This window comes from Gopherus evgoodei, chromosome 3 (assembly GCF_007399415.2).
Source record: "Gopherus evgoodei ecotype Sinaloan lineage chromosome 3, rGopEvg1_v1.p, whole genome shotgun sequence".
Lineage (NCBI taxonomy): Eukaryota > Metazoa > Chordata > Testudines > Testudinidae > Gopherus > Gopherus evgoodei.
In genome coordinates this window covers 222,619,463-222,633,177 of record NC_044324.1, presented here as the reverse complement: position 1 = coordinate 222,633,177, position 13,715 = coordinate 222,619,463, and the positions used below count along the sequence as shown (strand labels likewise).

General features: G+C 45.5%; 1 protein-coding gene across 1 annotated transcript in view; it reads right to left on the bottom strand.

The window, feature by feature from the left end:
* ANAPC1 (anaphase promoting complex subunit 1) overlaps nt 1–13,715 on the bottom strand; it is a 78,548-nt gene that overhangs the window by 2,966 nt on the left and 61,867 nt on the right. Inside the window, 11 exon segments of the mRNA XM_030558219.1 lie at nt 893–1,046; nt 1,945–2,012; nt 2,015–2,068; nt 2,071–2,140; nt 2,482–2,577; nt 5,282–5,368; nt 6,184–6,322; nt 9,597–9,664; nt 10,177–10,254; nt 11,917–12,034; nt 12,580–12,666. Coding sequence (XP_030414079.1) covers nt 893–1,046; nt 1,945–2,012; nt 2,015–2,068; nt 2,071–2,140; nt 2,482–2,577; nt 5,282–5,368; nt 6,184–6,322; nt 9,597–9,664; nt 10,177–10,254; nt 11,917–12,034; nt 12,580–12,666 — 1,019 coding nt within the window.

Sequence of the window (13,715 nt, the reverse complement as noted above, 5' to 3'; positions counted from 1 at the left end):
AGAAGGGTCTGAAGGGCTGGCCAGGCACCCACCCTGAAAATATACAAGGGAGAGGCACTTTCCCCTCTTGTGTCCATGGTGCAGTCTGCTCTGGTGGAATGGCCAGGCCTTCGGAAGGAGGAGCCGTGCCTTTAGCTAATAAGCTTTCAGCAATAAATTCCCTTACTCCTCTGCCAACAGAGGTGGTCCCATCCTTCTTGGGTCCCTAAAGCGCCGCAGAGTTCCCCGCCCAACAAAGCGTGGAGTCCTTCCCAGAACTGGGTCAGCAGGAAGCAACACCCAGATCAGGCTCGTGAGGACGGGACTGCTCTCAGCATCAGCCTGTGAGGGTGGGGTATTCAATAGAGGGCATGGAATGAAATTTCCCTACCTGCCTAACCAAACAGGTTGCCACTAGGAAAACAGGCATGAGAGCATGTCCTCTCTCCAGAGCCATCTAGGTGCTCATAGGAAAGATGAGCAATGATGTTCAGGACAAAGTTAGAGTAAAAAAGGGGAGCAGGGGTGTCTGATCTTGTCCGCTGCCTTTGGAAACGTCAATCCCCCCAGGTGCAAGGTCCTGCTGCACTTTGGTGCACTGAAGGTCCCTGGATGAGTGCTAAGGGAACAAGGCCTCATATCCTTATCCAAATCAATCTGGAGAAAAGCCAGGGTGTCTACTGAAGAGCAGTGGCTAAGGCTGATCTCTTTCATCCCCCATCACGTCCCTACAGCTAAGGGACCTGCTCACCACATAAAGGTCCAAGAAAAAAGTCACAAGAAAATACTTGCACAGCTGTAAAAAAAATTATCTACATTATAGCAACAATTTAACACATGAGGTAAACATGAAAGGCCATCAAACTTATAGTAACAGTAGACCCAATCCAACCCAGCCCAGATATAACCTTACCTTCTAAGCCGCCTGCTGAGAGCTGCCCTGGGGTTGGGACTGAGTGGTAAACGAGGAAGCAGGCCAGCATACTTAACTGAGATTCTTCAGTAGGCTGCCCACTTAGGTAGGAGTGCAGAGTGACGTCCCCTCCGGCTGTAACATACAAAGGAGTCTGCTGAGATTCAGGGACCGTTTTCTCATTTGTTGAGAGAACAGAACACAGAGAGGCATTGGAGTGGGACATTGCTCCCTGCCACATAGGTTTGTTGGCGGGATCTCCCCCACCGCAGCACTGACTACCAAGGCCAGGGCTTTAGCTTGTGGCAGCTCTTCATTCAAGGACTACCACTATGCCTTTCTTCAAAGCTAATCCCCGCTTCACTTCTGCTGGGCTCACAGGACAGCTCTGCCCCTCGGAACACTAGGAAGTGTGAGTCATCTCCTGCGTTAACTCAAACTTTCCACACAAGGAAGCAGTCAAACTGAGCCCTCAAGGTATCATACAAATGCTATGTTAAAGCGTTCCAGTTGGAACACGATGCTCTCAGAAGGTGCAAACTTGGAATACCAGGTAATTACACAAAATGAAACACACACACAGAAGTGCAGACACATATTGCTGTTCTACACAATACATACTATACAGGGCCTGCCATGCCTCAGGTAACCAGATTTTGGAGACTATTTTAAAATTCCAGTGGTGGCAGCAGCTCAGAGCACCAGCTCAGCTTTTAAGACTACCTGGTTTTGTGCAAATATTTAAGATTTAAAAAAAATAATCAGCTAGAATTCCTTCTTTTGATTACCTGAAGGAGGCAGCATTCATTCTTGCAAACTGGCCAATCAGCAGATAATCAGGATTCAAACATGAGAAATCTGTTCTTTATTTCCTCCCTCCCCACACACACACACACACCCCTCCACTAATGAAGTTAAAAAAACAGCTGATGGGCAAGATACCAAAGAAGACTGATACCCAGAAGCTGTACAGCAGGGTGCCAGGTCTCTCCCAGTGCAGGGTCACAGGCTCTCAACCAAATGTGGCACTAAACTCATGCTGCTCTCTTTACCTTGTAGCACTGGTCCAAAGTATTATCGATAGTGCACTTCATCACAGGCAGAAATTCAGAATTCAGGAGAGCCCTCTGTTTGGATTTCTCCTCACCCTCTCCTGGTGGCTTCTGGAGCTAAAAATTCTAATACCAGCTTTATCTGCCATAGTTCAAAGGTCTCAGACATTTCTTTTCTCTCTAATATCCTCACAGCCTAACAGGAGAGAAAACACAAAGATATACTGTGAACTCGATCAGTACTAGAAAAGAAATGTCCCCCTCATAACTGCAAAATAACTGAACTTCCCTCCCTCAGTGTGTCAATCAAAAAACACTAGATTACCCTCTCCTGATCTTTATAACCTCGTTAGGTTATTTTTCAATTGTCATCTTGAAATCTTTGCTCTGTCACCACAGGTTTACTGACAGATTTCTATTTTCCATTTCTGGTATCCACGATACGTATGAAAGGAGTAAGACCAACATAATACCATTCTGCAGAGTTAGTGCTATTAAGGATTAAAAAAAAAAAAAAAAGAACCCTGTTTACGCTACCTGATCTATTGCTATGTATGCAGGCAGCATCTCCGGATTCTCTCGAGTAACACACTCATAAAGAATAGATGAGAAGAGATCCAATATTTCCTGTTTCTGATAAAAGACATGCCTTTCACAGAGTGCACACTGTACATATAATTTATTACAAGTTCTCTTACGTTGCTCATGTTAGCTTCTGTTATGGTTAATCCCCCACATTATCCGCTGAAATTAATTTATGTAAAGATTTGTGTTCCTGTGTATTTATTCATTAAAAGAATGCAAAATGTAGTTACATTTTTCTCCCTCCCGTAGTATTTTCGAAGGCTAGTCTCTGATTTCATTTTGCACAACGAGAAGACACAGTCTTCATTCACAAGACAACTTTAGTGGCTGCCCTAAAGAATAGCAGTAACCTGCTTTATCTGAGGCCTGGTCTACACTACGTGCTTAAACCGAATTTAACAGCGTTAAACCGATTTAACCCTGCACCCATCCACACGAGGCCCTTTATATCAATATAAAGGGCTCTTTAAACTGGTTTCTGTACTCCTCCCTGACAAGAGGAGTAGCGCTGAAATCGGTATTGCCATGTCGGATTAGGGTTAGTGTGGCCGCAAGTCGACGGTATTGGCCTCCCGGGCGGTTAACCCACAGTGCACCATTGTGACCGCTCTGGAAAGCAATCTGAACTCGGATGCACTGGCCAGGTAGACAGGAAAAGCCCCGCGAAATTTTGAATTTCATTTCCTGTTTGCCCAGCGTGGAGCTCTGATCAGCACGGCTGGCGATGCAGTCCCAAATCCAAAAAGAGCTCCAACATGGACCGTACGGGAGATACTGGATCTGATCGCTGTATGGGGAGACCAATCTGTTCTATCAGAGCTCCGTTACAGAAGACGAAATGACAAAGCATTTGAAAAAATCTCCAGACTATGATACAGAGTCCACAGCACAGGGCTGTGTGACAAGTGTAACGGGAAGCCAAAGAATCAAATGGACGCTCATGGAGGGAGGGAGGGGGGACTGAGGACTCCAGCTATCCCACAGTCCCCGCAGTCTCTGGAAAGTATTTGCATTCTTGGCTGAGCTCCCAATGCCTGAAGGGTCAAAAACATTTTCCTGGGTGTTTCAGGATATATGTCGTCAATTTACACCCTTCCTCTCTACCCCCGAAAGAAAAGGGAAAAAAAGTTTCTCGCCTTTTTCAATGTTAACCTATGTCTACTGCATGTTGCTGGTAGACGGGGTGCTGCAGCGCTGAACACCAGCATCCCCTTCCCGATGGCAGATGGTACAATATGACCAATATCCATCATCATCATCAGCCCGTGAGTGCTCCTGGCTGGCCTCGGTGAGGTTGGCCGAGGGTGCCTGGGTAAAAATGGGAATGACTCCTGGTCATCCCCAGCAGATGGTACAGAACGGCTGGTAACCGTCTTCATCATAGCAACTGGAGGCTGAGCTCCATCAGCCCCCCCACTTTCATGTCTAAAGAAAAGATTCTGTACTCCCTGGACTATCATAGCAGTGGGAGGCTGGGCTCCTCTCCCTCGCCACCCTTTAATGTCCTGCCTGGACTATCATAGCAGCTGGAGGCTGCCTCTCCCTCATTTTATCTCACTAAAAGTCAGTGTTTCTTATTCGTACATTCTAAGCAATGGGTGGGGTTGTTGCAGGGGCACCCCCTAGAACGGCATGCAGCTCATCATTTCTGCGGGATCTCTGGGGCTCTGACCCGGAGTGGCTGTGCTCTCTGGTTCTCTAGTACACTTGCCCCATATTCTAGGCAGGACTGACTCTATTTTAGACAAACATAAAGAAGGGAATGACCTGGGGAGTCATTCCCATTATTGTCCATGCGCCCACGGCCGACCTCAGCGAGGATAGCCAGGAACACCCATGACAGCAGCAGATGGTACAGAAAGACTGATAACCATCATCTCATCACCAATTTACAATGGCATGGCAGACGGTGCAATAGGGATGGTAACCGTCTCTGCTACCTTGCAAAGGCAAATGAATGCTGCTGTGTAGCGCTGCAGTACCGCCTCTGTCAGCGGCATCCAGTACACATACCGTGACAGTGACAAAAGGCAAAACGGGCTCCATGGTTGCCATGCTATGGCGTCTGCCAGGGCAATCCAGGGAACTAGGGCGCGAAATGATTGTCTGCCGTTGCTTTCACGGAGGAAGGAATGAGTGACGACATTTACCCGGAATCACCCGCGACACTGTTTTTGCATTGGGATCTCAACCCAGAATTCCAATGGGCAGATGAGACTGCAGGAACTATGGGATAGCTACAGGATAGCTACCCACAGTGCAACGCTCCGGAAATCGACGCTAGCCTCGGTACATGGACGCACACCGCCGAATTAATGTGCTTAGTGTGGCCGCGTGCACTCGACTTTATACAATCTGTTTTACGAAACCGGTTTATGTAAAATCGGAATAATCCCGTAGTGTAGACATACTCTCAGTATTCATTAGCTATACCTTGTACAAACCACAGGGAATTCAGCATGTATAATTGTGAGGTTAACTAGTGGCAGAAGGTTATACTGAAAGCTTTTTAAGTGCAGGTACCATAGTTCTATTTTCTGTTTCTATTTTTGTGCATTCTTTTTTATGAAATGCCATTTTGCCCTATACAGAAAATACCTCCAAGGACCAAGGCTTTTCAGAACAGTTTTTCGTGCATTACTGATTTAGCTCTGCTGCCTGCAACTTAACATTCATTTTCGGCATTTTACTTATGAAAACAAGAAAAGAAACCATTCTTCTGAGCAATATCCCACATATAGGCAATGTGTACCTGACCCATGTTCACAGCTGGTTTGCAGAAATAGTCAGCAAATGAAAGTAGTGCCGGATCAGAAGTGAAAGCAGAAATAGTTTCTGGCTAAAAAGAGGTAAAAATGCACACTTTAGTTTAGGAATCTTTTGCTTTCATTGCATAGGTCAAATAATAATTTATACCCTTCCCTCCTTCCCTACTGTGATTCTCCAGAGTTCAGTGCAGGTCATTGTAATCAACATGATCCATTTAATGGGCAAAATCAAAGTCTCGTAACCTTTCATCTGACCACTGCAGAAAGTGTGCCATATATTGATTTAGAAAGCAAAGAGGCAGGGCTGGTGGTGTGGGTGCTCAGCCTGGCCCAGTGCTCTGTGGCAGTTGCTGGGCTAATTCTCCTACAGCCATGAATTCAAGTCATTTGTAAGAGCGATTTCAGCACTCCTGCAAAGTACTAGATTGGCAGCACTGTGTCACTTGAAATTCGGAGTGAAAGCAGCACAGGCAGTGGCTGTACACATTTCTCAGCTGCATCTCAACGTGGCTCGCTCCATCCCTGCTCTTTAAAGGCCACTTCTAAAGGTGGAATTCCCCACTGATGTGCCAGTTCACGCTCTGGGCTTTGATGACGGCAGTTTTGTGATGGGCTCCTGGCCAGAGGGAATTAGACTGAACCCACTAATTCATTTCCCACAGGCCAAGTAGCTGTCAGATAGCAACAGCTTTTCATCACTCCCCTGCTAGCCCATATTTGAACCCAGGAAGGCGGCATACCCAATATCTCAACCACTCTGCCCTACTACAGTTCTCTCAAAGCTCCAGCACTGTTCAGGTGAGAACTTTGCACGCAGAGCTGCCAGTAACCATCACGGTCACCTTACTGCTTTGTGCTCGCTAGCAGAACAGTTAGATGACGCTACCTTGAACGCCCGAGTTTCAGAGTTCCTGTGAGTGACCGCCTGTGCTAACAAACTGCGCCAGCCCATTGGGTCCTCTTTGTACGAGAGCTGCCCAGCTCTCAGTTTTACATACAGAATGCCATCCTTAGAAAGGATCGACCTGAAAAAACAACAACATTTACAGTTTTGAACTTATTTAAATCTCTTTCCATCCAGCTGTGGTACTGACTCATGACATGGCAAACAGATATAGAAATAATTAGCAACCTAGTCACTTGTCTGGGCTAATGGTCCCCATCCAGGGATTTGCTTCCTTGATATTTAGCTTCTGTATATCCACATGCATGGGGAGACCTCAATTTCTCTGACATCCAACCACAGGAAGGCAATCTGGCGGGGGGAGGGGAGCAGCAGTGGGAGAGCAAAGAGGAGTGAGGTTTTCCAGCATTATTGAGCTATACAATATTACGAATTCCCTCTGAAGAAATCAACACAGCCATCTCTACCCTTAATGGGTGGTTCAGCCCTCAAGTGTCACCCCCTAACAATGGTACCAGAGGGTTCCATTCACACTGCGCCTTACTCGACAAAGAGTAGTGCCATGCATCAGTGTTTTGCTCCATTTTCCCTAGAGAACGGACTCTTTCCTCTTACAGAAAGAGATGGCAACGCCAACAATCTGCTGTTCAGGAGCAACCCTACAAGTTAGGGTGAGCACCACATACGTGAAAACAACTCAGAGCTTCGCTACAGCAAAGCAATTGAGTTTGTTCAGAAAAGTCATTTACCTTATTTAGATTTATATAAAAGGACGTCTTATCCATATGCTCTGGGATCCTTTACCCATAACTGTAAAATATCCTATCAAAAACACCACATCACACCATCATGCTGCAGTAACCCATAACCAGGGAGCTGGGCAAATAAAGCTAAAATCACTGTCCCCTGCAGCGCCACCAAGACACCAGCCTCACAATCCTCTCCCATTTTAAAATAGCGAGGGCGGGAAGGAGGGCCGCTCTGCAGCATGCCCTGAATGCCAGCAGCTTCGGGCTACTGTGGACCCAAGGGGATTGCTAACTCCAAAGCTGGGGGCCCCCAGAGCGCATGTCCCGTTGGCAGCCCCGTGTTACCTGTGGTATTATGGCACAGGAAAGAGGGACTCTCAGGTAGACAGCTCCAAAGCCACTAGGGGACTTACAGGTCAAAACCATCACCTTCACCCCCACCTCAAAACCCGAAAGGCAGCCAGTGGAGACTGCATAGGACTGGCTGAATATGTTAACGGTGAGATTCCCCCTTTTTACACATGGGACATCGCATCCTATCCAATCTGTGGGTGGTGCTATGTGTAGCTCCACACAGGGTGTGTTGCCATATCCAGCCTAATCTTGACTGTGTCATTTACATTAAATGAAATAGCAAAATAACTAATGAAACATTCAAGTGGCTCTTTTCACGCCACTCTAGCTTGCATGTGTCATTTCCAGACTTTACAATTCCAGGCTGCTATCTATAACGCTAGGAATAATTTTACCTGTGAATCCTGTATTCAGATATAACGAGGAGACCAGGGAGTGAGGGATCGTTTTCCAGGATAGGTTGTAGATCTTTGATGATAAGCTGGAGAGGTTTTAGCTGGGGGCTGTACGTGATGGTCAGTGGTGTTCTGTTAATTTTCCTTGTTGGGCCTGTCCTGTAATAGTCCAGAAGTCACCTGTTGTAGGACAGGCCCAACAAGGAAAACAACAGAACACCACTAGCCATCACGTACAGCCCCCAGCTAAAACCTCTCCGGTACATACATCATCAAAGATCTACAACCTATCCTGGAAAACGATCCCTCACTCTCACAGACCTTGGGAAGCAGGCCAGTCCCAGGAAAATGATCCCTCATCATCAGCCTAGCCTAACCTATTCTACAACCTATCCTGGAAAATGATCCCTCACTCTCACAGACCTTGGGAAGCAGGCCAGTCCCAGGAAAATGATCCCTCATCATCAACCTAGCCTAACCTATCCTACAACCTATCCTGGAAAATGATCCCTCACTCTCACAGACCTTGGGAAGCAGGCCAGTCCCAGGAAAATGATCCCACATCATCAACCCAGGGAGACAGGCCAGTCCTCGCTTACAGACAGCTCCCCAACCTGAAGCAAATACTCACCAGCAACTACACACCACACCACAAAAACACTAACCCAGCAACCAAACCCTGTAACAACCCATGTCGCTTACTCTGTCCCTATATCTACTCTAGTGATATCAACAGAGGACACAACCACACCAGCCACATCATCAAGGGCTCATTCACCTGCACATCTACTAATGTGATCTATGCCATCGCATGCCAGCAATGCCCCTCTGCCATGTACATTGGCCAAACCAGACAGTCTCTGTGTAAAAGAATAAATGAAACACAAATCAGACATCAGGTAAAGTAACATACAAAGGCTAGTAGGAGAACACTTCAATCTCCCTGGACATTCAACAACAGATTTAAAAGTAGCCATCCTTCAACAAAAAAACTTCAAAAACAGACTTCAGAGAGAAACCACAGAGCTACAATTCATTTGCAAACTTAACACCATTAATTTGGGCTTGAATAGGGACTGGGGGTGGCTGGCTCGTTACAAAAGCAACTTTCCCTCTCTCGGTATTGACACCTCCTCATCAATTATTGGGTGTGGACCACATCCACCCTGACTGAATTGACCTTGTTAACGCTGGTTCTGCACTTGTCCCAGGATATTTATGCCTGCATCTGTAATTTTCACTCCATGCATCTGAAGAAGTGGGGTTTTTACCCACAAAAGTTTATGCCCAAATAAATCTGTTAGTGTTTAAGGTGCCACTGGACTCTTCGTTGTTTTTGTGCATACAGACTAGCATAGCTACCTCTCTGATATTCAGATACGATTACCGTCCTTTAACATTTAAATACATCCACTGGACAATTGTAATCTGCATTAATTAGTACTGTGTACACTTCAGAAAAATATCATCTCTGGCACATTACAAGAGTTAGCTAGCCACTCTATCAGCAGCATGCAGTTTTCAAAGACAGAACAATGAGAAATCTCATCAATTACACACAAAACCCAAAACCTACCCATATTAAAAGTAGTTTCTAGCTGAGGTCCCCTGCCCATTTTCCCTTAAGCTTTTTTTAAAAAAATATGAAAAACCCACAAAACAAGTAAAAAACTGACTATCCAGAGAAAGAGTGAAACTGACTACACACAAAGGGGCTGTCAAATGCCCAAAAGTAGACAAACTGAAACTGAAGAATTTCTTTACTTTCTTTCAGCTATTGTGCATTTTAGGTGTTATTTCTAACTATAGGAGGTAAAAAATTTCACAAGTTTACTCAAAAGTTAAGGGACATTAACAAACGTAGTCAATCTAGGTAAGCAGCATCATGAATACTTACTTCAGCTGGTGTGTCCCCTTGCTTAAATCTATTAATAGTTCCCAGTATCGTGGGCCTTTCACTCTGATCTGCCAATATAAAGGTTTTAATTTACTAGTGAGGAGCAAATTACTTATATGGCGGTAACAGGGATTGCAAGACAAAAGGGAGCTATAGAATTCTATTTCAATTTCGACCCCCTCAGAAGGGCAGATACTCCCTCTCAGCACCATCTGCTGTGTGTCACTGGAGACTCCAAGAGGACAGAAACTGGCTGCGTTCCCTGCTGAGGATGCCCTCGGCACGGGGGAATCCCCGGTGGGTGTAGAGGTGACAGGGACCAGAGGTAGGAAGGGACAAGTAGGGGCATAACTAAGTGGGCTGCACTATGGCAATCACACAATCTCTGGGAGCCATTGTCAGCAGACATGGGCTAGAGCTAATCCCAGGCTGCTCTAACATGCACTGGAGCCACAGCAAGGAATCAGAGCACTAACCAGGTCCCCAGTAGCCACCCTCCTTTCTGCTCACTGAGTGAATCTTCACTGCATCACAGGATCTGGACAAAAATGCACATTACTCAACAGGAGCCCTGATTTACCTGCTTAAGTAAGTGAAGCTCCGGAAGGAGGGTTGGTGCCATCAATTCCTCTGTGGTTTCTTCATACCATTGCGTGCCCTTTAAACACCAACAACATTCAGGTATTAGTAAAAACAGCTTCAGTGCACAGTGACAGAAAGCACGCCAGTCTCTCAGTTGCAACTCTGTTCAGCCTGGCTGCACTGCAAGTATCTTGTATTTTCTATATCCGTTTTCCTGGTGAAACGGTGGCTTAATATTACCATTTATGTCACAAAGTGAGAGAGACGAGGTAGGGGAGGGAACATCTTTTATTGGACCAATTTCTGTTGGTGAAAGACAAGCTTTCAAACTCCACCGAGCGCTGCTTCAGGTCTGTCACAAAATGTATACAGGAAAACAGAGGATGGCAGCACGGCTGAGTCAACATGCATAGCACCGTTGTCATGAGAAGGGACATTTTTCAACCTACACACCCACCTTTTAAAAATGCGCTACACAACCTGTATGGGCTATCTTCCACAGCAACAACAGGAGGTGCTTTTGCATGTCTGGTCAGATCACTAAGGTCTCTGCTGTTCTCTTCTCCTAAAGGCTGGCAAGGCCTGTCCTTATCCCACAGGCTATTCCATGCCTAGGGCCCTACCAACTTCACATCCATTTTGCTCAATTTCGTGGTCAAAGGATTTTTAAAATTGTAAATTTCATGATTTCAGATTTTTAAATCTGAAATTTCACAGTGTTGTCACTGTAGGGTCCTGACCCAAAAGAGGGTTGTGGGGGAGTCACATGGTTATTGTAGCGGTGTCATGGTACTGCCACCCTTACTTCTGTGTGGCTGCTGGTGGTGGCACTGCCTTCAGAGCTGAGCTGCTGGAGAGTGGTGGCTGCTGGCCGAGAGCCCAGCTTTGAAGGCAGTGCTGCCGTCAGGAGTACCACAGAAGTCAGGATGGCCTGGTATGGTTTTTCTGCGCTGCTGCCTGCAGATCTGGGTGGCCAGAGAGTAGCGGTTGCTGGCCACTCTCCTGCTGACCAGCTCTGAAGGCAGCACCCCTGTTAGAAGCAGCACGTAAGTAAGGGCGGCACCACTGCAACCCTCCTAACATAACCTTGCAACTCCCCTGGCTCCCCTTTTTGGATCAGGACCCCGTTTGGGAAACATTGATCTCCCCCAGGAAATCTGTACAGTATACGGTAAAAGCACACGAAAGACCAAATTTCATGGGGAAAGACCAGTTTCACGGTCTGTGACGCGTTTTTCACGGCCGTGAATTTGTTAGGGCCCTAACCATGCCACATCATACATCAGCTGTAGGAAGTTGTTTGATCCTGAATGTATCTTTCTACAACAGTGCTTAATGAGCATAGCCAGGGGAATGCTGAGTCTCCCATTTTAAAAGCATTGGGGAGATTTTTAAACCAATTTCCACTGACTCTGTGCCTTTGAAAATCTCCACTGTATTTATACAGCTAACTGTTACCCCAGATCAGCCTATTCTGTAGGACTTCGCCGTGCATTTCACTTGTTCCTGGTTCTGCCTTCAAGGTGCCACTCAAAGAACTAGAAACAAAAGATATGGGTTGCGGGGAGTACCTTCATTATTTGCCTAGACAATCTGGTTTGACTTCACTGGAGCACTGAAAACAAAACCAGGATTGCAGGCCACAACACTGAGATATGTATACACCCTGTACATGAAGTTTTAAATTAACTTCAAGCTTCACAGCTCCATGCCCTCCTCCTTCCCCCGGATAAATTACCTTATAGGTAACCTCGAGTAGTGTGTAACAAGGAGTGTTTGTATCCACATCAACAGGCACTAGGAGCCTTGGTTCTGCTGCTAGCACATACAGGTGCCGTAGGGCCTGAAGGTGATACCTGTTTATGGGAAATAATGAATTCAGCACAACGGTGTTGCTAAAGAGCGGTCTCCGAACACCCGTGTGTGCTGGCAAGCTATGCAAAGGATAAGAGACATACAGAAGCTCTATTAGACTACAGTAAAACTTGCAGCAGTACATACATATATACATTTACTGATTTTATAAAGACAGACAGTTTCCCTAATAAGACAATATTTATTCACTTTTAAATACTTTTTTTAAATTCCATAGAGAGATTTCTTAGGTGAGCTTTCATAATAGAGCAAGCTGTTATAGCCAAGTTGTATTGCCCAGGATGCAGTTTCTTAAAGAAATACAGACAGAGTCACAACAGCATCTCTTCATTGATCTGATCATCACTGTCACCCTGTCCTTTACTTACTGCTCCATTTCTCACAAATATTTGAAAGCTTGCGTCAGTTGTTTCAGCTCTAATCTCCCGGTAGCCAAAAAGCTTTCAGAGCCTCATCCCTGGATCATTTTTTGTGGAAGTAGAACCTATTTTATGTTAAGAACATATATACAATAACTAGCCCGTACCTGTTGTCAGAACTGTGAATGGGGAAGTGAGGATACAGAGCACAAAGAAGAGCAGCAATTGAAGAATCTGACGTGCTCAGGGAGTATCTGCAGAGAAACATCACCTATTATCTTTCAGCACTGGCAAACAACACAACTCTCGAATACATTTCCAGTATGTTCTCACGAGCCAGAAAATGGGAACTGTGGTAGCACAGTGCACATATGTAAAGAACTTCTATAAATATAAATGTTAGCACAGTAGGCCAAATGTTTTATATGGATAGAAAATGACAGATATATATTCATATATTTTAACTCCACTCAAAAAAAGCAGACAGATTTTGCTCAGTGTAGAAGCTAAAAGACACCACTGCATCTGTTCATATTAGGAAAGTTATCTATGCAACCGTTAGGGAGAAATATTTTTTAAATGACAATTTAAATCCTGCTCAAATTGAGAGACTAGAGAGCGCTTCCAACTTGCCACTGGTGAAGTGGATTTTTTTCTTTCAGACCTGGACAAGGTCAAAGTCACTTTGGTGCTACTATTTACCTTGTCCCGTGTAAAACTAGGAACACGTTTAAAATGGGCAAAAAGAAATATTCATGCAGCAAACTTCCTGAGAACTTCACTGTCGTAGAATATTATTGACATAATTATTTTATCAACATTCCAAAAAGGACTAGATAGATGTATACACAAGTTACAGCAGGTTAAAATGTGACTGAATTCCTGATGGGACTAGCTGCAGTGCGAGAGTCTGACCAGGCCATTTGCACACTAGATTTCTTCTGGGGCAGATTTAATCTATGTACAAGTGAAACACCAATTATTCACTATACGTTGATATAAAACAAGCAGCGACTGTGGCCATCTGATTGCTGTAAAACGAAGGTGTTCACACAGTCAAAAAGCCTAGGCCAGAGGCAGTGTCACTGTCTAGATCATAGCTCAAAGGGAGTTCACTGTTGCATTCAGACACTTTCCCCTTAGCATTACTGGCGGATTGGGCCTTTCATGCTGCCTGGTGGCAGCACCAAGCAATAAAGGGAGACTCTTCCTTGGCCAGTGGGAGAAAGGGAAGGACAGGAACCTGCCCCTGGGAGCTCACTGAGCATGGGCAGGTGAGAAGAGCATGCAATAGACAAGCCTG